Genomic DNA, 27,011 nt, shown 5'->3' with positions numbered 1-27,011 from the left:
GTCTAATTAGTCTATGATTACCGACGGATTAATCCATAATTGCTATAGTAAACATGTGCTAACGATAGATTAATTAGCCTTAATAAATTTATCTCGCGGATTACTGACGGAATTTGTAATTTTTTATGAGTAAAGTCCACCAACGCTCCCTAAACTTATACTGTCGTGTCATTCTGGTCCCTAAACTCAAATCGATCGTTTAGGTCCTCAAACTTGTTCGTCTGTGTCATCTCGGTCCCTAAACTTATTCAGTTGTGTCACGTCGGTCCCTAAACTTAGAAATCACCCGTTTAGGTCCTCAAATTTGTTCAGCTGTGTCATCCTGGTCCCCAAACTTGGTTTTGAATCTCTTCTGGGTCAAAATAAAGTGATCTAAAAACTCTATATCAAAAAATAATTCATAACTTTTTCATATGAACTCGAATGAAGACAAACTTTATACAAAACTTATACAACTTTGTAGTTGAAACATTTTTATTTGAAGTCGTTTAGTGTTATAAATTTTAAATTTTAAATTTAAATTTCAAAATCTATAAACTTATAAAAAAAATTTTGGGACCCTAAACGATTTTAGTTTGAAAACTTTTCAATGGCAAAGTTGCATATCGCGTTGCTGCCTATAATTTTGATATAAAATTTATCTTCATTTGAGTTCATATGAAAAAGTTGAGTTATTTTCAATATAGAGTTTTTAGTTTTGTCCTGTTTTGACCCAGATGAGACTTGAAAACAAGTTTAAGGACCGGGATGACACAACTAAACAAGTTTGAGGACCTATATGGGAGATTTTTAAGTTTAGGGACCAAGATGACACAACCAGACAAGTTTAGGTACCTAAATGATCGTTTTGCGAGTTTAAGAACCGGGATGACACATCCGAACAAGTTTAGAGACCGCTGATGGACTTTACTCTTTTTTTATTAGTATGTGAACACAATACCTCATATGACATCCGATATGCCACACCTCTTAAAAAGTCCTACACCAAACAACCAATGTAGGGACTAAAGTTTAAGATGTGTCACATGGGGTGTCGTGTAGAATGTTCGCATACTAATAGAAAAATTATTGATTCTATCACTAATCCATGAGATAAATTTATTAAGACTACTTAATCTATCATTAGCACATGTTTAAGATAGCGAACATGCATGGATTAATATATCAGTAATTATGGACTAATTGAGTTTAAAAAACCATTTCACAAATTTGTTTAATCTATTTATTTAGTTTTGTAATTAGTTTATATTTAATACTCCCTCCGTTCTAAATTATAAGTCATTCTAATAATCATGAAGAGTCAAAGTTTTTCAAGTTTGATCAAATTTATATAGCATAATAATAATATTTTTGGTACCAACCAAGTATCATTAGATTCTTTGTTAATTATATTTTCATAGAGTACCTATTTTATGATATAAATCGTTATATTTTTCTCTATATTTTTTGTTAAATTTGAAAATGTTTTGACTTTTTAAGATTTTTGGAATGACTTATAATTTGGAACAGAGGGAGTAAGACTAAACTTTAGCTGTAGAAATCAAACGGGGCTCTATGGACTCTGTTATCGAAAGGAGTCTGTTAGGGCACTCACAATGCAGACTCTATTATGGAGTCTAAAGTTATTTATTACCTCGAACAATATGGATTTGGAGTCTAAATAAGACTTGGAGTCTTATTTTTTCTACCTTTTTCTTCAATAAATATGGTGCCACATTAGCAAAATATCATAAATAATATGTAATTAATTGTCTTGGACTCTATGATAGAGTCTTGCATTGAGAGTGTCCTTATCGAAGCTTTTAATTTGAAGATCTTCCCGTTCGTCCCCTTATTAATTGTGCATTATTGGGGTGACGCTATGGATGTAGCCGCAACGCAACGTTGCGCACATGGTTGAGACATTAACTCGTCGGTGCAACAGGCTCTCAGACAATGACGCGTACACGATCGTATAAAGGCCATTTGCTATCTGTCCATTTCAGGAGCGTTGGATGCATGCATCCGTGCTGCCCTTGCGCGCATGGCCGCCTCTCAAATTCGTCGCGTGGCTATAAATACATGCATACTCATGCGTGAACACATATCTCGATCTAGATACTCCTACTGTACTATACTATATAGATGGGCTCGCAGCAGCACGACGATGACAATGGTGGTCGCCGTCGCCGACCGGAGGCGAGGTGGTGCGCGGTGACCGGAGGCCGGGGGTTCATGGCGAGGTACCTGGTGGCGGCCTTGCTCCGCTCCGGTGAGTGGCGTGTCCGGGTCACTGACCTCGCTCCTACTCTTGTTTTCGGCCCCGGAGAGACGGAGGAAATTCTCAGTGATGCTCTCTGTAATGGCCGTGCCACCTATACCTCGGTCGATGTCTGCAACCTAGATCAACTTACCAAAGGTGATATGATAATAAATACTTTGATGTCATAAGCTCAATATTTAATATTGTTTTCTTTGTGTATTCAGCATTTGAAGGGGTGGATGTTGTTTTCCACACAGCTGCTGCGGATCCTAGTAAGAACAACTTGCAACTTCACTACAAGGTTAACGTAGTGGGTGAGTATTGCACAAGAATAATCTTTTTTTCTGTGACTACACAAGAATAATCCTACCAAGGAACAGTAAGTAGGATACCATATATATGCATGCATGCCTTCACACTAATAACAAATTAGTGCATACTGCGTAACCCTACCACATTATAATAATCCTTTTTTCAAAAAAATTATAATAATCCTTGTATGTTTGGTTAGTTTAAATCCATTCCTCATTATTATTAAGAAATTCCTGCACCAGCATGCGAAGTCTAGCTAGAACAGAAACAGATACAACCAACCAATCCACAAGAATAAATATATTATCATTCACACAAGTAGCATAAAGGAGAGCTAATCAAAGTTATTAATTATCTATTTATTGATATGTTGTACCAACACAGGAACGAAGAATGTAATTGAAGCTTGCAAGATATGCAAGGTGAAAAGGCTTATACACACCAGTACTAGTGCTGTTGTGTTTGACGGTGTTCATGGACTTTTTGACGTAAATGAGTCATTGCCATATCCAGATAAGGTTATACCATAAGATTTACTGAAAAAAGCATTATATACATATATTATGATATCTTAGATATTGATAATTAATCAGACACTCAATGTTTTAGACTACCTATGCTGCATCTTTTCACTTCGGCTAGTAGCTATGATTCACAAGATGAGAAAGTTACCATTATTTGATGAAGAGGTTTAATTTTGACATGTTGACAGTACTATTTTGCTTAGAATATACATAAAAGATTTTTGCTCATGGTCAACGATCTCTAGGTCTAGTTCTAAAAACTGTTACTGTGTCATCGGTTATAAAGAAAAGCGACTTTTCAAGGTGGTATTAAAACCGTTCCTAGAAATCAATTTTCAGATGCAGTTCTCTTAAGACAACCGCCATTAAAATAATTTTAGGATCAATTTTGTTAAATCCAGCATCACTAAAAATAATTTCAAAAACAATTTTCAAATAAAAAAAGACATTTAGAAGTTGTAAAAAAACTAAACAAAGCCTAAAAATAAATTTTCAAACTTTTTAAAAGAACATTCGGTAGTTGTAAAAGAATAAGAAAAAATATGTGGAATGGCCTAAAGGACTCACCATACTATCACAAGATTTAATTTTGCCTCATTTCGCACAAGTGCAGTTGCAGGGACATATCTCTATACAAGGCCATTTAAAAAATTCAAAAATTTAAAGTTCAAAATCTGAGAATTAATTTACATATATCAAACCCTAAACGATCTCAAGAAAAAAAATTTATCAACTACAAAGTTTTAGATCTCATCAAGCTCTACAATTTTGATATAAACTTTGTCTCCATTTGACTTAATTTGAAAAAGATACGAATTTATTTGTGTCCTAGCTATTTTTATGAATGATTGACTTAGTCAACCATAAAATCAATTTATGGGGACGGTGGACTTAACCATACCATCCCTTAGAAATTATCCACTTTCAATGGTCCTTAAAAATCTTTTAAGCTGATCACCTTTAAAATTAGGTATATTTTCAATGATAATTTACTTAATAAAACAACCTAGCTTGTATGTTACAGTGCTCCTCGCCATACTTACATGTGTTTTCTTATATCGTCCGTCTCTATTAAAAATGAGAATCTTGTTCTAAAATTATTTATGTACTAGAGATATTTTCTAGCCACACAAATTAATAAAGTATAATGTATAGGTGCATATACATTTTAATCACTCAATGATTTTTTCTGATGTTTTTACTTGTAGTTTCCTGATGCATATGCACAAACGAAGGCAGAAGCAGAGAAGTTAGTCATCAAGGCCAATAACATTAATGACCTTCTAACTTGTTGCTTACGTCCGGGTAGCATATTTGGCGCAGGAGACAAGTTTATAACAACTTTGGATCGTTATGGTTGGACAAATGTAAGAGACTCTATGCTATGGTTAATATTATGTCCATCCTAAATTATAAGCCACTCTAAACTTTTAAAGTAAAAGTATCTCAAATTTGACCAAATTTATATAAGAAAACAGTAAAATTTATGATACTAAATAAGTATAACAACAACTTTCATGCAAAATGTTTGTATCACCATTTTTATTTAGTGATACTTTCAAAATAGTGCCAATAATAATACCTAATCAAGCAAAAATAATACAAATTACACAACTATCAATGCCACCATTAAGTATGTTTATCTAGTCGAGATCCAATGAAAGAATTAATAAAAATGTTTAGGATCAGCCAATATTGCTATAAACAATCTAACTGGTATAATATGCTACAGGTTACAATTGGTGATGGGAAGAATTATGATGATTTTGTGTATGTTGAAAATGTTGTACATGGTCATCTTTGTGCTGAGAAGACTCTTTCTACTATTGAGGGCGCAAGAACTAGCGGAGGAAAAGTATATTTTTACTATTGAATGGAAACACATACTTCATCTATAAGTTATTATATTATAACATATTTCAACCTTTTAGGCATACTTTATAACTAATATGGAGCCAATGAATATGTGGGACTTTACATATCTTGTTCAAGAAGAACTTGGATACAAAAGGTGTTCATTCTATGGACATTTGCTTATGCCTCAATAGAGCACTATTATTTCACAGTACAATTTACAAAGTATCTATTCAATGTGCACCTAAATTCATTCATCTCTCTTTATTTTGTCCCATGTTACAATAATTTCCTATATATTGCATTGGATGCCTAAGTCAAGCTATAATCCTCTTGGGATATTGCAGTTTAATTGTAGTAACTTTGACACGGCAGAGGACATAGAACATTACTTATAATGGTACTATTTTGCACATATGAAAAATTGAAGCAACATATAACCAAATTACTTATTGCAAGCCTTGATTTACAAGGCATTTAAATTTAATGGATTTCTTATTTGAATGATTGTTATAACTAATATTGGTTACATCCCCACCAAAAAATATGGAGATCCATACATATATCTTTAAGGTTCCCGATGATGATATACACTTAATTATCTAAAATATTATCCATGGATCTTGTTTGTGTATTTATGGTACAATAATTGTATTCATTTATATATCTTTGTAGTATTTACTTCATTTTCATCAATTCTTCATTAAAATCGTTGATTTTTGTGAATCGTGTATTATAAATATAAGAGAGAAGAGGTTCAATTCGGAACTACTTTCTCCATAATTGATTTGTTTTTTAGTTTTTCAATTATTATCATACATATAATATCTTATTTTGGTCATGATAAATATTTTATTTTGTTTCATTTGACTATATATTTTCATACTCAGTAAAAATAATACAAAATCAATCACATTGCTAATATATATGTTGAATGTTTGTTTCAGAATATCCAAGATAAAGATACCTATAGTTTTTATCAAGCCCGCAAGCTATTTGATAGAGTGGATATATAGGGTTGTTTTCTCTCATTTCGGAACTTGCGAGCCTCAAATTCTAACACCGGCAAGGGTTAGATATGTGACACTCAATAGAACATTTAGTTGTAATAAAGCTTTTGAAGAACTTGGCTACAAACCTATTGTGACACTACAGGTTCTAAAATTAAACTCCTTTTCTATTGTCTCCATAGTTTTCTCTACTGGTGTAACTTATTTTTATTTGAAATGTTCATAACTTTTAATTTTTGGCTCGTGGTTTAGGACGGTTTAAGGAAAGCAGTGAAATTGTATATTCAATTAAGTAATAAAGATTTATCTAAGAGATAGTAAAGGTATGAATTTTGACATCAATTTCCCTTGTACTCTCATTATATATCATCTTTGAATTTGCAATGTATAATATATACGCTGTCAATTTTTTCCAACAATGTTAGATGACAGTACAATTATATGAGGCACAAATTAATGAATACCAGTACATGCTTATATGAGAGTTAAGTACCAAATTACAATAAATTAGGTAGCTTTTAAAAAAAGTATTACACTATTATTACTGGAAAGTTGTGTGATAAATAATATTTTTTAACTCTTTATTATAGTAGTGACCAAGATATCTATGGTTCAAGTTTGATATGCATGATCTTAAAAGAATTCTACCCATATATTATAAAACCTATGAAGACACTTCAACTTGACTACTCGACCAAGCACAAAGATATTATTTTAGAAAAAGAACTATGTATTCAGGAAAATGAGGGCTACGTTGTAAGCAACACATCTTGTATGTAGGTTGTATATACTGATTCTGCACATAACTTATCATAACTTTGTGTGCAATATTAGACTATTATAGTTATGGTTGTATTGATTCTCGCTCTATCTGAGATATAGTGTCATGTATCCGTTGTGACATTTCATATTCTTCACAGTTGTGATGTAAGACAACTCTACACGGAATATCATAAGCCAAAGCCAGAGGTGATGATGTCTCCACAAATAAAAATTTCAAGTTTGTATTCTTCATTATATTAAGAAAAGCTATATAATAGACTATAAATTAGTTTTGATTAAGGATCAATTGCAATGCTCTAATGGCAGGCATGTATTTATGTTGAAATCTAGATGATATTGTATTTGCTTTATGGTCCTCTTATCATGTGAAATGTGAAGTTGATGCCATCATAACTAGTGTTGATACCTTGATTTGATAGTAAGTAACCCAAAAATTTTTGTATTGCTAGTTCCTATGAATATGTTAAAACTTATGAATTTATAGGTTTTCAAATATTATCTTACATTTTTTTCATTTTGACTTGCCTTCACCCATTCAGATTTATTTTATTATTATTTATTTACCCTACAAATAAAGTTATATTATTTGTTCAATTATTTACCTTAGATACCCTCACAAATAAATTAAATATTTATTTTGGATGCATATCATTACCAGAGAACAAAGATTTCATAAAAATGACATATTCTCTGAAAGTAATGCAAAACATAATGACAATATTTTATTTCATGAAGGTGGTACTATAATTATGATAAAAATGTATATTTGTGAAGGCGTTCCCATAAACCATGAGGAAAAGTGACAATTGGATGACAGTTACCTCAAACTCTTGCCAAAACAGTTGTCCTCATCACGAGTATAACATATTGCACACATCTCCACTCATTTGCTCAACGGTTTAAGGAGTAGAAAGCACACATGTGATCTCAATGGGGTGCGCTAGAGCTGGTGTGTTGTGGCGCCAAATGGAATTGGTTGTGCAGGACATCTAGGCAACGGCGCACCATATCTACAAGGACCTCTCCTCACTTAGCCAACATAAATTGTTTGTCGTTTTCTTGACTAACACAATTTAAGCCCACTAACCACAGGAGCCCCTAGAGTCACCATTTGTGATAGACTAGCACAAAATCGCGGGACCAAGTTATGGGAGTGCACACAATATCGACACGTCGAGAATCAACTTACAAAGAATTCACATCTAGGATAAGCAATTCTATTGATTTCAATTTAACACAATTAAAGGATCTTGGTCATGAACGTAATCTTTATATTGTTTATATTGATACTGTGGTAGCTTATATAATATTATCTATAGCACTATATCACAATATTGGTTAGTAACATTATCCATGGTATATTATCATAAGTTACAATTTATTAGTACTGCATGTTTGGACCGACAATGGTGCTATTTTTATTCTGGCTTCATCTCTGAGACAATGAACCAAATTGCCTAAATCAAATTGTTCATTGTGTGGTTAACTGTCCACAATTGTTGTTGGACTGCTACCTCTCAATGTCTAGATTAGAGAGGGCTATAGTACCTTAGAAAATACCCTTTATGTGGCTCATCTACAATACACGTGCGTACTTGCGCAAAAGAAAAAACACGTGCATAATTCCCCACCCCCAAAGATGCATGCATATATGGAGACGGCCGAGCATCATGGCATGCGGTATCCTTTGCGACTTATTGGCATGGACCGGGGCTACGCTCGTTTCATCCTAAAATTTAAAAACTTTTAAAAATTTTCTATCATATTAAATTTTATGGTACACCCATGAAAAATTAAATATAAATAAAAAATAATTAATTGTACAGTTTTTCTGTAACTTACGAGATGAATTTTTTGAGTCTAGTTAGTACATAGTTGGACAATAGTTACCAAATGCAAACAAAATTGCTACAGTATTAAAATACAAAAACTTTTTGATCTAAACTAGACCTAAGACCTTGCTTAGATCCAAAAAGTTTTTGGATTTTGATACCGTAGCATTTTCATTTTTATTTGATAAATATTGTCCAATCGTAACTAGGCTTAAAAGATTCATTTCGCGATTTATAGGCAACCAGTACCATTACTTTTTGTTTTTATCTATATTTAATATTTTATGCATGTGCCGCAAAGTTCTATATGATGAGAAATTTTGAAAAGTTTTTGGTTTTTGGGATAAACTAAACAAGACCTACTCCCTCTGTCCCTTTTAATTGTCGTTGTTGGTGTGCATGCCACAAGTTTGACTCGATTTGTAAAAAATACATGCAATATTTGTATCTCCAAATAAATTTGTTAAAAAACTAGATTCAAATATCTTTCTAATGATATTAATTATATATATTACAAATATTAATATTTTTTAATATATAATTGTTGGTAGTTATTTTTCGAGAAGCGTAAGCGATAATTAAAAAGGACGGAGGGAGTAAGTTAGGAAGTGATGCTCTTGCTGGGCTCTGAGCACGTGCACGTCAATCAAGCAGCCCTCTCCACGCCCGGCTCGGTTCAGGGGTTCAGCTCACGGGCGTGCACCTAATCGGATTCAGATATTTGAGGTGACAAATGGATCGCGAACCGATGTGTGCTAGTCTCCACTTTCGGTGTACTTGTTCGTCGAAGCGTAAACTTATCGTAAGTCAAAAAATTTAAATTTTGATTGAATTTTTAGAAAAAAATATTAAAATTTATATTACTAAATTAATACTATTAGATTTATTATAGAATATATTTTCATAAGATACTTATTTTATGTCATAAATATTGATGCTCTTTTTTTATAAAGTGAGTCAAACTTAAAAAAGTTAAACAAGTTTCAAGGATAAAGAAAGTAATGTAACAAAGGTGTAATGTAACAAACCAAAAACAAACCGAGTAATAATTTGACTAAGCAACTAACCCCAACCTTGGACCTATCCTACCGCACCGCGAGACGACGACGATGCGTAGCATCGACGACCGCAAACATTTACTGACGACGGCGTGCACTTGTTTGGTGTACCGCTCCTAAAAAATGCGCAACGAGTACGGAAGCGACGACGACGCCCAGTCGCTCACGTTCGTACGTTTTACACGCTGTAGTAGGGCGTCCTGACCGCGTTGATGTCGATCCCCCTGCGCCTCGCCGACGACTCCAGTTGGCCCCTCAGCGTGTTCCTCTGGCACAGCCTCGCGAACTCGGCTCGCCGCTTGGCCTGCTCGGCGATCTCCGACAGCTCCGCCGCGTGGTTGCCGCCGCCGCCGGCGCCGGCGGCCTCGGCCTCGGTGGTCGTAGGGAGGCCGTGCAGGCTGCGCTGCGTCGTCGCCCACTGCGCCTTGCGCTCCTCCCCGCCGTAGTTCTTCTTGGTCGTGAAGGCCGTCTTGTTCTGCAGGAGGTTGTTCCAGGCCCTGCCGCTCAGCACGTAGCGGATGGCGAACTTGAACAGGTCCAGGGGCACGAAGGTGACGAGGCTGTAGAGCCAGATGACGCCCGCCCATCCCCATCCGATTCCTCTGATGTGGGCAAATCCAAAGTTGGCCAACACTGCAATCAGAGTGGCAACCTGTGCAACCACAAAAAGCAGCATGATCGATCAGCAAGAACTTTACATTATGGTATAGGCATGATCGAGCAGAATTCACAAGTGAAAGGAGATAATGGCTTACGATCTGCGCGATGACGAACGCTGCGCACAGCCAGAAGCCGGGGCGTTCGGTGAAGCACCAGCTGCGCGACCGCGTCACGAAGATGAGGGCCTGGCTGATGATGCTCACTTGCAGGTACAGGGCAGACATCATCTCCTCGGTGCTGCCGCGCAGAGATCTCACGTGGAAAGTGTTCTGCATTGCCACACACACACAGGAGAAATATTATGTCCGGCAGTTAGTATCTTGTTCTCTTTTCATGCTTAATTTGGATGATTAGTTGTTCCTGATCAAGACAGAAGAAAATATATGCTTACAGAAAAGAAGTCGGTGCTTCTCATGGCCCAGAAGAATACGACAGTCATTACTGCCATGTAAGCTCCATACACGACGCCTGTGGCAAAGATCTCGTTCAGCTTCCAGCTATCAGGGTGTGGCGACGGTTTTACTCTGTCCTTTGCAATAGTCATGATAGTGCCTGAATTCATACAACATATTTCTTCAGAATAATAAGGATTGAATGCACAGAAATTAGTGAAAAATATGCCACCATTACTGTATATATGCCTCTGAAGTTGAACTGCAAACTTACCATCATTCAGAATGGCAATGACCAGAATCATGAACGGTGAGAAATCGAATTTCCATATCAGTGCAATCAGTAAAAATCCAAGCTGCACACATTCAGAGTTCACAGAAAATAAGAATATTTAAACACGTATAAAACCATGTTCTCTAGATTCTTGCGAGGCCTAAGTAAAAATAACTTACCACAATACGAATAGTGATTGAAACCGCATATATCTAACAAAAAAACAAGAGAAGGAATTATTAGGGTCAGAAGTGTAAGGAATTAGTGAATTTTGTTGTGAAAGGAAATGAAATACTTACGGTGTAGTTCTTCATCCTCTGGAAGATGGCCCTGCTAGTGAGCACAGCGCTAATGATGACACTGAGTCCTTCTTGAGTAAGCACAATGTCAGAGGCGCTCCGTGCTGCATCAGTAGCTCCAGCTACGGCAATTCCGATATCGGCTTTCTTCAAAGCAGGCGCATCGTTCACACCATCTCCGGTCATTCCGCAAATGTGCTTCATCTCCTGCAGCTTCTTGACAATCTCATACTTGTGCTCTGGGAAGACGCCAGCAAAACCGTCGGCCTTCTCAATCAAGTCATCCACAGGAATAGAAGCAGTGGCTTCATCTTTGCTCTGCCCAAGCAGAGCCGATGATGGATACATGTTTGAGCCCATCCCTAGCCTTCTCCCGGTCTCCTTAGCAATGGCGAGCTGATCACCTGCAGATGACATTATCAGAGCATGTCAGCCTAAACCTCTCAAGCCTTTAGCCTAAAAGAGGTCTAAAGAGTAGAATTAGACAACCAGATGCAGAATGTACCAGTGATCATCTTCACATTGACACCTAGGTTGAGCGCTTTCATGATTGTATCAGAACTGTCTGACCTCGGTGGGTCCAGGAGAGGAAGCAGACCCACAAATTCCCATGGCTCTCCGAGGCTTTCTTTGCACTTCTCCGGAACTTGCTGTAGAAAAGCAAGATTAAATATTAGATTAGACACAATAAAAAAACACAGATGTAGAATAATCGATTACACATTCTGAAAGTAAAATCATACCTGTCTTGCAACTGCAAGAGATCGAAGACCATGCTCGGCATACTTGTCAATCACAGTGTGAACCAAGTTCTGGACATTATCTCCACAGTTGCAGAGAGCCAATATCTGCATGCAATAGGAGTAACATGAACACAATGCAATCAGATTTTAGAGGATAAACAATGAGCATTGCTACGGTACTTAGTTACTTACTCCAAGAGAGAATGATTTTTGAAATTAGTAAATTAAATAAATACATACCTGTTCGGGTGCACCCTTGCTGACACGGTGCCAGCTGCCATCAGCGAGATCAATATAGGTGAGGGCTGTCCGCTTGTCGACGGGGTTGAAGGGGAAGAAGTGCACCTCCTGAATGCCATCCCTGGCCTCCTTTGGATCACTTAGCATGCCAACCATGGCGGCGTCGATGGCGTCCTGGTTCTCCACCCTAGATGCCCTGGCAGCGAACAAGATAACATCGTCCTTTTCAACGCCCGCGGCAAAGATCTCAACAAGGCTGCGGTCGACACTGAGCTTGTTGAGGGTGAGCGTGCCGGTCTTGTCACTGCAGAGCACATCCATGCCGGCCATCTCCTCGATGGCAGTCATGCGCTTGGTGATAGCGCCCTGCAACGACAGCCTGTGGGAGCCGATTGCCATGGTGACGGAGAGCACCGTAGGCATGGCAATTGGGATGCCGCCGATCAGAAGCACGAGGAGGTTGTCGATGCCTTCACGGTACTGGCGGTGCTGGACCGCGTACATGACGATGATCTCGACGAATAAGCCAATGGCGATGGATCCTATGCAGAAGTTGCCAATGGCCTGGAGCACCTTCTGGAAGTGGCCGACCTGGTTGGTGCTGTCGACAAGGTGCGCCGCCCTGCCAAAGAAGGTGTGCACGCCGGTGGCGATGACAATGGCCTCGATCTCGCCCTGCTTGCACGTGGAGCCCGAGTAGACGCTGCTGCCGGGGTTCTTGGTGACCGGAAGACACTCGCCAGTGAGTGCCGACTGGTCAATCTTGAGCGCGTCGCCGTCGAGCAAGCGAGCGTCAGCTGGGATGATGTCGCCGAGCTTGATGCTGATAATGTCACCCGGGACGAGGACCGCCGCGTCCTCCTCGCTCCATCGGCCGTCACGCAACACCTTGGTCTTAGGCGCAAGGTTGGCCATGAGAGCCTCTGCAGCGCTCCCGGCATTGTTCTCCTCAATAAATGAGATGGTGGAGTTGAGGATAAGGAGCACCACGATGCCGACAAAATCTTGCCAGTCCGGCGGCCTGTTGCCGCCGTTGGCAAGCGCAATGGCCATCACAGCGGCTAGCTCCATCACCCACGACAACGGGTTGTTCATAAACATCAGGAACTTCAGCACCTTGTTCTCCTAAAAAACAATGACGGACGTAAGACAATGACGGACGTAAGACACTGTTATCTTATTTGCTATCAAAATACACGTATATTGCAGACTGAATAATATTTTTGGAACACATAAATTAATCATATTATATATGTGTCAATCGATCAATACACTAAAAGAACAAGTACTGATCTGTTTATGGCAAAATGCATGGCATGTAAAAACGAAGTAAGTCAGGCGTCCTCCAATATATACATTTGAGATATTATTGCCATAAGCTAGACAGCTAATGAAAATTGAAAACTCAGATAGGTTATTTTGGCTTTTTTTCCCTAGACCCTTCAAGTTTTTGACTTAAACATCTAACCGCGAGACTAGTCCTCTAACAACAACACTAGTGGACACCATTGGATCGTGGTGTTGCAAATAATCCGCAATACTATTAGTGCTTTCAGTTTAACGTCTAATAATGTCTTTTACTACTTCTTCTTTTTTGACATATATTAGTATTTTTTTATTGATTTTTAGATTGAGAGACAATAAAAAATAAAAGGTAAAACATGAGAAAGTAATATATAGGATCGATAATGACCTTTCTTTCTTCTAGTTTATTGGGACCGAACATGGCGGCGCGTGCCTGGGCTTCATTGGAGCTGAGGCCTTCCTTACTGCATTTGAGGAAGGTAAATACTTCGTCCATAGGAATGTTCTCCTGCGAAAGTAATAGATAGATAGATGATTTAAAACAAAGAACACATGCATGCTTACTCAACACACAACGATCGAAGGTGGGCCAGACTAATTTGAAAAATAAAAAGCACACAAAACAGATCAATCAATCAAATCAATACATCATAAGAGTGTGAGATCTTAATCTAACCAGATCCACTGCCTCTGTCTTGATCTGCTCAAGATTTTCCTTCATGATGGCCTCCATGGATGGACGTGGACTAAACCCTCCTCCCCCCTTCTCGCTCGTCGTCTAATAAACCCTTGCCGTCGTCTCGCCTACAGCCTCTCAGATACGGTGGTGTCGACTAGTATCCAGAGGAAGAAACGAGATCCGGTTTTGTGTTTATATAAGAGTTCGCACGCCGCGACTCCGCGCTTGTTACGGGTAATCATTATCATCATCATCATCATAATCAGATTGAAACTTTTTTTTTTCGAGAGGAAATCAGATCGAAACTCGGGACAAGGCCCAAACAAGATATCCGGACCGCACACATAGCTCCAGCCCACCGAGGCCCACCACCAGCCCGAACCCTACTCGGCAAAAACGCACGGGGCAAGCAAAGCTGAGCGCTCCGAGGAACGAAACGAAACCCTGCCGCCACATCCGGACGACCCACCCACCACCTAGAACCCGCGTGCGCCGCCCGCCGTCCGCGTCCGCGATCAACGGCCCCGATCCTCTCCTGGGATCACCGGACGAGATCGGGTCGCCTCCGGCAAGTTCCCAACCCACCACGCGGCCGGCCGGCCGCCGAAGCAGACCTAACCTGACCTCTCGCGCCATATATTCCGCCAGCCTCTCGTCGTCCTTTTCCTACACGCTTCCCTGCCTTCTATTCCTCGCTCGTCAAGCCACCAACAACCAAATCGAATTCGTCTCCTCCTCCTCCTCCTCCTCCTCGCCGCCGCCGCCTGAGGGCAAACAAGCGAGCGCTCCCGCGGATCCCCCACCCGGCCCCCGCCGCGCGCACACGTGAAGACGACGAACCCCTCGTGAATGGTGGGAGCCCGCGCGACGTCCCCCGCCTCGCAGCCGCAGCCGGAGAAGGCCTCCTTCCGCGGCTTCGGTTGCTGCATGCAGGGCTGGTACCACCGCTGCATCGGCCTCGACCCCTGAACCCCTCGCTCCCTCCCTCTGCTTGCTTCCCCGCTCCGGCCGCCGCTTCTCTGATTTGATTTGACTTGATTCGATTCGATCGGTTCCCCTCCCGTCCTGGATCTGTTCCTCGAGAGCACGCCAGCGCGCGAGATTCCTTCCCTTCCCTTCTCCGAGGAAACAAAGCCGATCGCTCGCTGAGCTCCGCCGCTGCTGCTGATGGCCGTCGCGGTGCCTTCGTCGCTGCCGATGAAGCTCTGGAGGACGGAGCCCCGCGGCAAGTCCGCCGCCGCGGGGCCCGACGAGCCCGTGCGCGTCCTGGTGACGGTCACCGTCCTCGGGAGCGCCGGCCCGCTGCGCTTCATCGTGCTCGAGGGCGACACGGTCGCCGCGCTCATCCGCGCGGCGCTCCGCTGCTACGCGCGCGAGGGCCGCATGCCGCTGCTCGGCACCGACCCCGCTGGCTTCGTCCTCTCCACCGCCAACGGCGGATCCGGCGGTACGTAACGGCATGTGTTACCCATCTTTTTTGTTGGAATTTGGATCTGCTCTGCTTCTTGCCTTCTGCCTGTCGCGTGATTGATTCCATCTCATCTGTTTGAGTGATCTCTTGTGCCATGCCTCGCCCGTGCAGCCCTCAAAGAAGACGAGAAGATCACCTTCAACGGGTGCCGGAGCTTCCTGCTCTGGCAGAAGACTGCGGTCCAGGGTGCCGCCAAGGGCGCCGGGCACGACGCTCTGACGGCTACTCCAAGCCCAGGCAGGAAGGGCAGCAGTGGCTTCAAGGCTACTCCAAGCCCTGGCAGGAAAGGCAGCGGCGGCTGGAAGGCTGGCCTGAACAAGTTCCTCCTCAGCTTCAGCATCAAGGTGTGATCCATGCATCAACGAAAGCAGGAGGGGTGTTCTTGGGGTTCCGCACCGCACCACAATAAAATTGCATTGGTTAATTCTTCGATTGGCAAAGTGTAATTCGTCGTGAGTTTGAGTCGATTCGAGTCGGTTGCTTTGTTATTCAGCTGCTCTGTTTCCAAGTTATCAGGTGTTCATTTGAGTTGCATCAATAATCAATTTGTTCGTGCTGGCCAGTTACATCGTGGATGAATTGTCTTAAGTTACATCGTGGACCAGTTGTCTGAAGTGTCCAAATGCACACGTGCTGTCCAGTTACATCGTGGATGAATTGTCTCAACTGTCTACATCATGAGCAATTTGCTTCAGTCGTTATACATTTTTGCTTAGCATGAATCTCAATACTAGATTGTTCGTGAATCACAACTTAAGTGCTGAATGAATGCGCTGCTATTCGAACCTGATGAGGGTGCCCGCAACAAAGGAGGGATCGCTCAGCTCAAAGGGCTTCTTGGATCGCTCAGCTCAAAGGGCTTGTATTCTTGTATTCATACTTCTCCATATAGGCATATAATAGCTGCAATGTCAGAAGCAGCTCAAAACATCCTGCTTATAGAAAACATAAAATACGAAGACGGCTAGATGCATTGCAGTTTCAGCACCACGATGTGACTAATGCATTGCAGCACCACGATGGGGTACAAATCTGAAGTGGGCATGCCGACTGCCGAGAGAGCCGTCATATACAAATCTGAAGAGAGCCGTTCTTTGTTCTAAGTAAATAATAAAGATCTACCTTCATATACAAATCTGAAGAGAGCCGTTCTTTGTTCAAAATAAATAATAAAAATCCAAAACACTTGCCTCAAAAACAAACCCAAGCTAAACACTCCGACTATTACAATTTACAGCAACCTTCAGAAGGGGGAGAATTGATTGCAGAGTCACCAAAGGCGAAAGCACATCCCAGCTTGATCATTGGTTCTGAATCTTCTAACTATGCGCACAGCTCTCTGCAGAACAGCAAACTTGCGCAGTAGATCAGTCGCCAAAGCATGGAAACCATTGATCACTCCTTGAATTTTCCTACTCTGCTTCAGGTCAACGATTTTCTTATTGTTTCTTAGGTAACACTTGTAAATAGTCTAAACCCATCATGTGAGTACCATCCCTGCTATCTATAATGCAGATATGCTATAAAAGTAGTTTTGCTATATGATGTCCATGTGAAAAAACTTTGCTCCTGCACCTAAATTATGTAAGCATGTTATAAGAAAGAATCTGTGTGTTTTAAATGAGTTCCATGCAGAAATCAGAGGTGTTGCAAGGATACTGTAATAATTAGGAATAAACACTTACTGAAGGTGACAATATATAATTCTGTACTAAAATCATATTACCAAAAATAGCATTCTTATAAAAAGAAAAGATTCGAGATGAATTACACCACAGATCCACAGCAAAGTAATAAACCAGTGTGCATTGCATCTATTTAATCCCCAGCTATCCGTACATGCAGTTTCTAATACTATGCCTATGTTGATTACCTTATGCCTTTCTCTTATAGGAGGGTTGTACTTTCACTAATCTATTTTGTCATCTTATCACTCAATACATAAGTATGATCATCCTCTGTTGTGTTGGCATGCTAGATCCATGTTAGGTCTTGCTCGGATGTTGTCGGATTCATCTCAATCCAAATGTGTTAAGTGGGTTTGTGTGGAAATTAGTTCAAGTTTCACTTTAATACATATAGATGGATGTGAAACCAACTACATCCAAATAAGGCCTTATGTTGTTGCTCACCGAGATTAGTATCTCCTGTTACGAAGCTATCTCTCTTCCATGTCTTTTTTCGCGAACCAATTCGATGTAGTATCATTTCAACAACTTAATTCTATCTTACATGTCAACATGGTTTATTAAGTGACTAGCAAGTAGAGTAATATCGAGATCTATGGGATAACCTGGATGTGGGGAAGAGGGAGTGGATACTTGCATGGGTGGCAAAGCAAGTTTGAGAAAACCCTAGAGCTGAAGGCGACTAGGGTAGGATGTGTCTGAATTGAGCCCCATGTTTACCAAACTTGGATAGAGCTCAACAACATTGTCCCCAATCATAATGACAAAAAAAAAAGAGATAGGCCACCTTTTTTTTTGTTGCAAATCAAGATAGACCATCTGGCTCTTCCTAGTGGAAAAATGACTGATATTACACATGGGCTAAATGGCCCAAGAGCTGCAACAACAACACGAGGCGAAAATTGTAGGAAACGCTACACCAAGAAGGTAGCCCAGCCCGCAAGGCCCAATGATAAGCTATTCCACTCACCAACTCGCATCATACCAACATGCATGGGTCGTGTACGCACGCACGCACGCACACGCATACAGTTAACTTGACGGGTCTATAGCGTGGACAAGGACAGGTCGAGGCTGATCCGGCTCCTCGATGACGCCGTCGCCGTCGGCGAGAGCCGGCCGCCCTCGTCGCCGTCGCGGCTGCTTCTCGTGTCCAGCGCTAGGGACAGCGAGAGGGAGCAGCCGTCGTCGTCCTCTTCGGAACCCGCCGACGACGAACAGGGATCGCCGACTTGTTGGGCCACGGCGGCCTTGCTCGGCGGTGTCTCGAGGCCGCGTGGGAGGCGGCGTGCTGCCTCCGCGGAGCTGCGATGATGGGTGAGAGCCGTGCCGACCATCTGCGTGCAAACCATCACTTCGTTAGAATTGGATAAGGTAACTATTTTTGTTGATGCGATAAATTAAATTAAATAATATGAAATGTACTACTAATACTACAAAATAGTGGTTCGAGTTAGTATGATTCAGAGACCCTGCTGTCCAAAACACCAGTACATGTGCAAACCGAAAGGCGGGAGCATGGCAAGCGAGCGCTTCTGAGTTTGAAATGCCTTAGGCCTTGTTTGAATGTAATCGTATTCACATCAATCCACATGTGTTGAGGTAGATTGGAGTGGAACTTGAACTAAATTCCACTCCAATCCACACCAACACACGTGGATTAAAGTAAATACGACAACATCCAAACAAGGCCTTAGAGGTGGATTTTTTGGCTGGAGGAGACGTAGTTTATGTGTGCCATTAGGAAAAAAATCTCCTCATCTATCCCACGTTAAAAACACAGGTTTAAGACCAGCCCAGTCTCACGGAAGTTACAGTGCCACTCTGTATGGACCATTCGGTCTGGCTCTATGTTTTGCACCCTGCTGCCCAGAGTTCGAATCCCCTAGGGGGCGGATTTGTTGGCCGGAGAAGGCATAATTTATTTGTGTGTTGAAAATACGCCAAAAAGCAACCTAGTCTCACGGGAGTTATGGTGTCGCTCTTTATTGGTCAGGCAGAGGTTTGGAAGGTTTTCTCGACCTGTGTGAGAAGGTCTTTTTGTTAAAGACAGTACCCTAGGCAGGGCTGTGTTATCCGGTAAAGTTTTCTTTGCCCTTGAGGGCATATGCCCTCACTCTCCCACTCATTGTGTTTGCACACTTCTCAAAGCGAATCCAATGGGTGGGAGAGTGAGGGCATTATCCCTTGCCTTTGTTTGGGTGGGATTCTGGGGTCTAACTATCGATCAGATTCATTAACCAATTTCTTAAAATCCATTGGGATCCAAACAAAGTCTACTGTAGTATTATGTTGTGCACAAAAGGAAAAGGCAATCGGCCTGAGTTCCAGTCCGGTCACCTCGGTACTTTTTGCCTTTTTGTGCGATTGGAATCTGTTGAGGAGACAGTGCAACACCCCCCCTAGCCCACACGAACGCACGCACGAGGGGAGAGAGAGAGCGCGAGCGCGAGACTGTGCGAGAGAAAGGAATAGAGAGCATGCACTGCCCTAGTGCAGAGACAGCATGCTACGCGAGGACAAGAACCAGCGAGCACTGCAGAAAAAGAGAGAGAGGAGAATGCGATGCGATGCCGATCCGTCGCGCCCACACAGACTCTCGGCGGCGACGCCTATGCACTTTGGCACTGCTCGCTCGGCGCAGAGGCGGAACAGAGATGCATGCGCTAGTGCGCTGGGTCGATCCATCCATCCATGCGCTTTGTCCCCCCCTGCCGTGCCCTCTGAACACTCGCTTTCTCGATCATTTCTCGGCTCGCCGACGGAGCAACGAGACACACAAACAGTGCATGCATGGCATGCTGTGCAGGGGTGCAGTGCAGTGCGTACCTCGAAAGGGTGGTCACGGTCACGGCTGCTGCAGCAGGGAGGAGGAGGAGGAGGAGGAGGAGGCGGCCCCGGCGCCACCACGAAGCCCAAGAATGTGAAGCGCTGCTTGCTGTTGCTGGGAGGAGGAGGAGGAGGAGGAGCGTGTTCGTCGCCGCCGTCTCCGTCTGCGCCGGGCCGCGCCAACTGCAGCTGCGTCTGCTTTATTCCTGGCCCCCGGCCGCCGGGCTCCACCATCGTCTCCGCATGACGAGGTGGAGGAGGAGGAGGAGGAGCGCCGGCAGCGGCAGCCACGCCCATGGCCGCTTGCATCATGCGCATGTAGTTGTAGCCACCTGCTGCTGCGAGCGCGCAGCACGGTGACCCGTCGCTCTCACATATTCCTGGGCCTGGGCCTCCTCGCAGCAGCACCACCCTCTTGGGGCTCGCGCTCCCATCGATCTCCTCTCGCTCACGCCTCGTCTCCGCCCTGTTGTTTGCATTTGTGGTTGCATATGCATGCATACACGCAACAGACACGCATGGTTAGTCGTACGTGGGAAAGAAAAGTTACTGTTAAACAAGAAAGAAGTTGGCACGCTCCAATCCCTGCACATTAATTATTATTTTGAAGCCAAGTTTCCATCACCAATACCCACAATATACTCCTAGTTTGAAGCCAAGTTTTTACCATTGTTTCATGTCAGTGTATGATTTTTTAGACCACACATATATAGAAGCTTACTTACTCATCCATCTTTATGTACATTGTCAAGGTTTGTGAAGGTGGGTGTAACCTAATCAGTCAACATAAGCTGTCCCTACACAGTGCATTTCTTAAAGAAAAAAAAAACTTGATGAACACTCTGTAAAACAAGATCGTCTGGGAAATGGAACCGGCTCTTGGCTTTTTACAGCATAGTGTACCTACGACTTTGGTCACTGTTTTATATTAATAATACATATTTATATAATGCATAATAAAAGTATTTTTTAAGGCAAATCTACGCACATATGACTTCTCCCCACACTAAAATATTTTAAGCTATAGATGACCAAAGTTTTATAAGCATGATCACTTCTTGGTCAAAGCCTAGGGTATTTGTAGTTACAAAAAATAAGATCTACAATGCATGAACCTACAGTGTACATGTTGACTACAAGTACAAAATTATACAATATACAAAATTGGACCAACTAACCAAGCTAGCATTTGTAGACAAACATTCCACAAGATCTTCCTTGGTATACATAAAAAAAGTAGTAGTACTAACTATAAGAGGCAATGCAAACATCATGTCTCTTAGACTCTCCATGTCTCTCTTGTCAAAAACAAATTATTTAAAGATACTGTCATTATTCCACTGGCATGCAGGGGAATAATATTCCATTCCCACTGGCTACTGTGCAACGTTACCTCAGGCAAAAACTGAAAGAAAAAAAAAAGAATGGGCAAAGCCAAAGGCAGGTCGTCTATAGAATCGTTTTGTCATTATTTGACGACGCGAATGGGTGGCTGGCTCCATCCTGACGTGACTGATGAGCACAAGCAAGCAGAATATACAGAGGAAATGAGTAAAAAATAAAAGGCAGTGACCTTTTCAGTTGGCGTTGGAACAGCGTCGCCTCCTTTCCAGGCTTTGGCGAGTGGCAGCAGATGCAGCAGGGAGCATCGCACTCATGATCGCACTGCTGCTGCGGCTGCTGCTGTACGAGTATATTGGTGCAGAGTTCCATATGCATGCCGCCTCCGTATACGTGCTCCTGATCCTGCATCCGGTGCACCTGCATCGTCCCTGATCACAAGTTCGGCAAAAAAATACGAAGAATGGCCGGTTAGCTTTATTTGGCTCTCAAGTCTGAACTGATGAGTACAGCAGCTGTATGTTTATGCAAGCATATGGAGGACTAGAGCATATCACTACTCATTTCTCTGAGTACTCCTATCAGCTACACATTGGATATTGCCAAAGCAAACACACACACACACACACAAAAGAAGATGGCTGTCGAGAATCGTGCCATCCATGCACACATGCATGCATGAGTTGCTGGGAAAGATCAGTTTTCTCTCTCTCATGACTACAATCCCCTGAAAAAACAATTCCTTTCGAAACAAAGAGACAGCAGTCTAGCTAGCTAGTATAGCCTTTGTTTCATGACTATTAATCAAGAAATAATATCTTGGTTTTAATCACTTCTGAGTCTGGTTAATTAGCCTGTCTTTAACTAATTAATGTACATTCACTCACTTCATGGATTTATATTTTTTAAAAAAAACTGCTTGAATTGTTTGGCGAGAAATGCTGAACTCGTTAGCTATTTTCAGTGTGTCTGTAGAGTACTGGAGGACCCAACAACAAGCTACAGGATGGAAAAGAAAGGAGAGAACATGCTTTCTTTTCAGTTTTCCTAACGTTTCTGGGAACAAAGAAGAGCTGTGCCTGAACTACTTAGGGTATGTACCTTGCATTCCAAGATCATTTCTCATGTTCCTGTACATCTGCTTCGACATTCAGAAGAAAAAAAAACTTAATCAGTCAGTAGTAGATAGGAGAAGGAAATGAAGAACAGAATCCAAGATCCTGAGAGAACTCCAGATAGTGAACCTGCAGGTGGCTTTTGACATGAGATATGGTGAGTCCTCCCACTCCCATCAGCTGCAGAACTCGCTTCGGCGTAGCCTCTGCGATTCACCACAGCATGCAGGTTCAGATCATGAGAAACTCATCCAATCCAAACCGGAGAGAGAGAGAGAGAGAGAGAGAGAGAGAGAGAGAGAGAGAGAAGAAGCTATAGGAGCAAGATAGAAGACGATCATCAGGCAAGCAGGAGATCATCGAGGAGCATGCAAGCAAGCACATACTGTCCTGGCCTCCGAGCTTGTGGATGGCGTGGACGAAGCAGTGGTGCAGATCGGGCGTCCATCTCAGGCGAGGCACCTTGGACCTGTTGTACTGCCTCACGCCCCCGCTCCTCTCCCTGCCGACCACCGTCGTCGTCCTCACCATGGTCATCTCCCAGTCTCTCAACTCCAAGCTACAACACGAAGAACCTGCCAGCAGCGGCAGCCGGCAGCTATATATTTGGTTGGATGCCCAGCCACTTCACATGCACGTTTATGCACATGAGTGACCATCCATCAGCCAGGCTAGCTAGCAACCAGTGCAACACCTGCCTCTCTAAACACTTTTGCCACTAGAAAGAGTGTAAGCAGATACATGACTGCTGACAAAGAGGAGGGGACAGAGTAGAGAGAGAAGGAATGAGAGTGGTGGGCAGTGAGGCCTTGTTTAATTCCCAAATTTTTTTGTTTTGGGTATGGTAGTATTTTTCTTTTTATTTGATAAATATTCTTCAATCATCGACTAACTAAGTTCAAAAAATTCATCTTATGATTTACAGGCAAATTGTACAATTAATTTTTGTTTTCGTCTATAATTAATGCTTTATGTATGTGTCGTAAGATTTAATGTGACGAGAATCTTAAATTTTTTTTGAGTGAACTAAACAAAGCCTGAGAAGTGTTAAATTTTGCTGTGTACTCTCTCCTCGTAGGCCAGACTGCACGGGAGGGGGGAGTGCAGCGGCGGGCAAGGGCAAGGGCCAATGCAAGAGACAAAAGGTCGGAGACAAATGGGGTGTTTCAGATGCGGTCAGAGCATATGCCTGCTGTAGGAGGGGATAATTATGAGATTGGGGCAGAGCTGTTGACCCGAGTGGAGATGAAGACAGACAGCAGCAGAGCATGCCAAGCTTCCCGCCAGGATGGCCCTCTGACATGCACCTGGCTTGTCCTCCTCCTCCTCCCCCATGCCTCCTCAGGCCTCAGCTTGCACTGCATCTGCATGCGTTGCTACCTGTAGACAGACACACCAACAACTTGAATTCATTCATTCACCTCCAGACCTCAGTGTGCACTGTTCTTGCTTGCTTCTCCCATCAGCTTCAGCAATCGTCAAGCTTGCTTAGCATTATTGCTAACCGTTCAGCTCCAGCAACTGAAAGTGATAAACCATGCATGATGACACCTGACTGCAACATGCATGCAGGCAGACGGCTTACAGCTTACAACTGATGAAGGAAATCAATCAGTGGTAGTGAGCTAGCAAGCTTTGTAATGCGCAAATACAGGAGTGGAGTATCAACACGAAACAAAGCATGTGTCCAATCAAAACAGCCAAGAAAAGCTCAATCTTGTCATGCACACTGGCCGCCCGTCTCATGCAGTCATGCATGCATGCACATGTGTACGAGATTAATAAGAGTTGCACATATATAGGAGTACCTGTGAAAATTCCTACTGCATCTAGCTAGCTAGCTCGCTAGCCCCCCTCTGCATACAGTATGCTCTCACTGAAGAATAAACTAAAGGTGGTTGTAGGCGCCTGTTTAGTTCGTGGCTTCAAGGATTTGGCCTTTGAATTTAGATCCAAAAGGGAGAATCAGCCTCTATCATGCAAATAAAAGCTAATCGCAGATATCTCCTTTTGCCTCGGGAGTACCAAAAGGCTATGAACCATGCATAATTAAAGATGTTTTCTTGAAGCAAAATTGTCACATGATGGATGGTAGTAGTATCAAGTATCAAGAACAGCATGATGACGATGATGGCGCTCGATTAGGAGCTACTACTAGTAAGTAGTAGTAACTAATATCACCTTAACCCCTGAGGATTGCACTGCACGTACAGACGTACAGACGGACTGAATAATTTTACATCATCCATCCATAGATGAATCGATCTCTCTTTCTGGTGGCTCGATTCTCTGACCGAATCCAGGATTCCAGGGTACTTAAAGTTTATTAGGGAACACGTATATTAACCCCCCAAGATCAGAATGGCAGAAGGCATGCAGATCATTATGCATCCATGCAGATCCAAGGAGAAGGGTCCGATCCATCGAACCCGTAAGTTTTCAGATGGAATTTATTTTTCTGATCACGTTGGCAGGAGGAATCATTGAGAAGTAGAATATATATACTCCCTCATTCCTAAAAGGATTGCCATCATAGATTTGGACTAAGTCAAAGGATTAATGACACAGGAACAATCAGAGGATTAAAAAGCAGAAAATATTAAACCTCTCAAATGAACCCTTTAAGCTGAAGATGCTCAGGAGGTCCCCTACATGCCCGCGTTTGTATGCTGGATGCACGTACGACATGCGGGCGGCCCGTCGATCCGGCCGACAGGCAAGATAGATACCGAGCTATCTTTTTGCTGCGCTAGCTGCTCATCCATGGCATGCGCCGGTCAAATCCCAGCCGCATTTGCCACACCACAGTGGCGGCAGCTATCACGCAGCCCCACCGTACGTTCAAGTTACACCCCCCACCGATAGATCCTCTCTCTTCCTTTTCTTCTGTCGTCCCCCGACCAGCATTCTTCAGTCTCGGCTAATATGTTTATCAAACTTTGAATGTTCAATTTATTTGCACATTTAAATTCCTGGAATGCTTATTCAAATGATCTATAGGATTATTATAATAAAAACTACGTATCAACTCAATCTGATCCTAAGTTGGTTGAGATAAAAACTGAATCATGCACATCTTCCTATTTTTTATAGGATGGAAGACTATTAAAAACTAAGGACAATAGATCGAGTTGATACATATATAGTTTCGAGCGCATTTTCAGTCTCTGTCTAACAAGAAGCATAAAGCCATAAAACAAAATAGATTACACCACCCATGTGCCTAGTCCGTGACCGTCTGCACCAATTGTCGTGGGGCCTTAATTAGGTCTTGTTTAGTTCGCAAAAAATTTCAAGATTCCCGGTCACATCGAATGTTTGGTCGTATGCATGGAGCATTAAATATAGACGAAAATAAAAATTAACTGTATAGTTTACTTGTAATTTGTGAGATGAATCTTTTGATCCTAGTTACTCCGTGATTAGATAATGTTTGTCAAATTAAAATGAAATGCTACAGTAGCCAAAAACAAAATTTTTTGCAAACTAAACAAGGCCTTAGCTTCACAACTAAAACCTATAAACCTACAAAATCGGCTTCTCGAGGATGGACCAAGTACGTATAGAGCCAATGAAAAATGCAAAGATATTCAAATGGATCAACAAGTAGCTGCAGTCCCTGGCAATACACTGATTTCACATCTTTGGCTAACCATGTTAACCAGCTACTGAACATATACAGTATGTGTTACGCAACAAGGTTGTGTTAATCTAAAAGCGAAATGAGTTGTTCCAAACTGCTCATGCAACTCGGAATTGTCTCATCTTTGTGACATAAGGAGGATGCCTAGTTCCTTGCTAGTTGCGCTTAACTAAATTATCTTTGGTCAAAACAACTCCGCTACATAGGTACTATAGAAAAACCTTAAGTTTTAGTATGGCTTTTAGTTCCCACAAATGTATGCTTAAATTGGGTGCATAAGATTGGGTCGTGGCATGATAATGTGATTCACTGAGAATTGACTATTTGGGTGTAGATTTCAATGAAACACATCATGCTCTTCTGCAATGTGGTAATAAATTATTCTAGGCTACTAACTTCTGACCAATGAGATCTCTTAGTCATAAAAAATGAGATCGAGGAGCTAGGTGAGTTTTCATTAAAATTCAGTCCAAGAGAGGGACATTTAAAATGGTGATGAATTTAGGTCACTTCCTTGGGTGCCATGGAAGGTTTGGAGGGAAGGAGCCGAGGACATTTAAAATGGTGATGAATTTAGGTCTTGCTATGTTGTAACGGAAAGAGTTTTGATCTTTCAGTGTAGCATTACTCAACTGTTTATCCTTCCAGAAGCTCATCTCGGATCTATCTTTAATAATGAAGGATTTAAAGCGAATAAACTCCTGCTCCAGCTTCGTA

At 42.0% G+C, this 27,011-nt stretch overlaps 4 protein-coding genes across 5 annotated transcripts; 2 read left to right on the top strand and 2 right to left on the bottom strand.

Annotated features, from left to right (window-relative positions):
- On the top strand, positions 2,084–7,173 carry LOC110431777 (3beta-hydroxysteroid-dehydrogenase/decarboxylase-like). Of its 2 annotated transcripts, XM_021451340.1 has the most exons (9): positions 2,084–2,398; positions 2,467–2,556; positions 2,939–3,072; positions 4,287–4,445; positions 4,811–4,933; positions 5,010–5,089; positions 5,880–6,087; positions 6,195–6,265; positions 6,863–7,173. In XM_021451340.1, the coding sequence occupies exons 1-8, from the start codon at positions 2,125–2,127 to the stop codon at positions 6,258–6,260; spliced, it is 1,134 nt and encodes a 377-aa protein (XP_021307015.1). In that variant the 5' UTR covers positions 2,084–2,124; the 3' UTR covers positions 6,261–6,265; positions 6,863–7,173. The 2 variants fall into 2 exon arrangements, with proteins under 2 accessions (XP_021307015.1, XP_021307018.1); XM_021451343.1 differs by lacking the exon at positions 6,195–6,265.
- On the bottom strand, positions 9,756–14,298 carry LOC8061438 (plasma membrane ATPase). Its single transcript, XM_002465886.2, has 11 exons — positions 14,205–14,298; positions 13,917–14,036; positions 12,224–13,348; positions 11,984–12,088; positions 11,746–11,890; positions 11,241–11,644; positions 11,121–11,153; positions 10,942–11,023; positions 10,667–10,827; positions 10,371–10,544; positions 9,756–10,267 (listed from the first exon to the last, which is right to left on the bottom strand). The coding sequence occupies exons 1-11, from the start codon at positions 14,259–14,261 to the stop codon at positions 9,794–9,796; spliced, it is 2,880 nt and encodes a 959-aa protein (XP_002465931.1). The 5' UTR covers positions 14,262–14,298; the 3' UTR covers positions 9,756–9,793.
- On the top strand, positions 14,848–16,322 carry LOC8085689. Its single transcript, XM_002468538.2, has 2 exons — positions 14,848–15,654; positions 15,790–16,322. Exons 1-2 carry the CDS (start codon positions 15,375–15,377, stop codon positions 16,026–16,028), a joined length of 519 nt encoding a protein of 172 aa, XP_002468583.1. The 5' UTR covers positions 14,848–15,374; the 3' UTR covers positions 16,029–16,322.
- LOC8085688 (formin-like protein 8) lies at positions 18,161–23,408 on the bottom strand. Its single transcript, XM_002465885.2, has 6 exons — positions 23,038–23,408; positions 22,781–22,857; positions 22,638–22,674; positions 21,769–21,967; positions 20,196–20,661; positions 18,161–18,703 (listed from the first exon to the last, which is right to left on the bottom strand). The coding sequence occupies exons 1-6, from the start codon at positions 23,186–23,188 to the stop codon at positions 18,413–18,415; spliced, it is 1,221 nt and encodes a 406-aa protein (XP_002465930.2). The 5' UTR covers positions 23,189–23,408; the 3' UTR covers positions 18,161–18,412.

The sequence above is a fragment of the Sorghum bicolor genome, chromosome 1, assembly GCF_000003195.3.
Source record: "Sorghum bicolor cultivar BTx623 chromosome 1, Sorghum_bicolor_NCBIv3, whole genome shotgun sequence".
Classification (NCBI taxonomy): Eukaryota; Viridiplantae; Streptophyta; class Magnoliopsida; order Poales; family Poaceae; genus Sorghum; species Sorghum bicolor.
The sequence above is the reverse complement of the archived record's forward strand: the minus strand, read 5'-3'. Positions and strand labels throughout refer to the sequence as shown.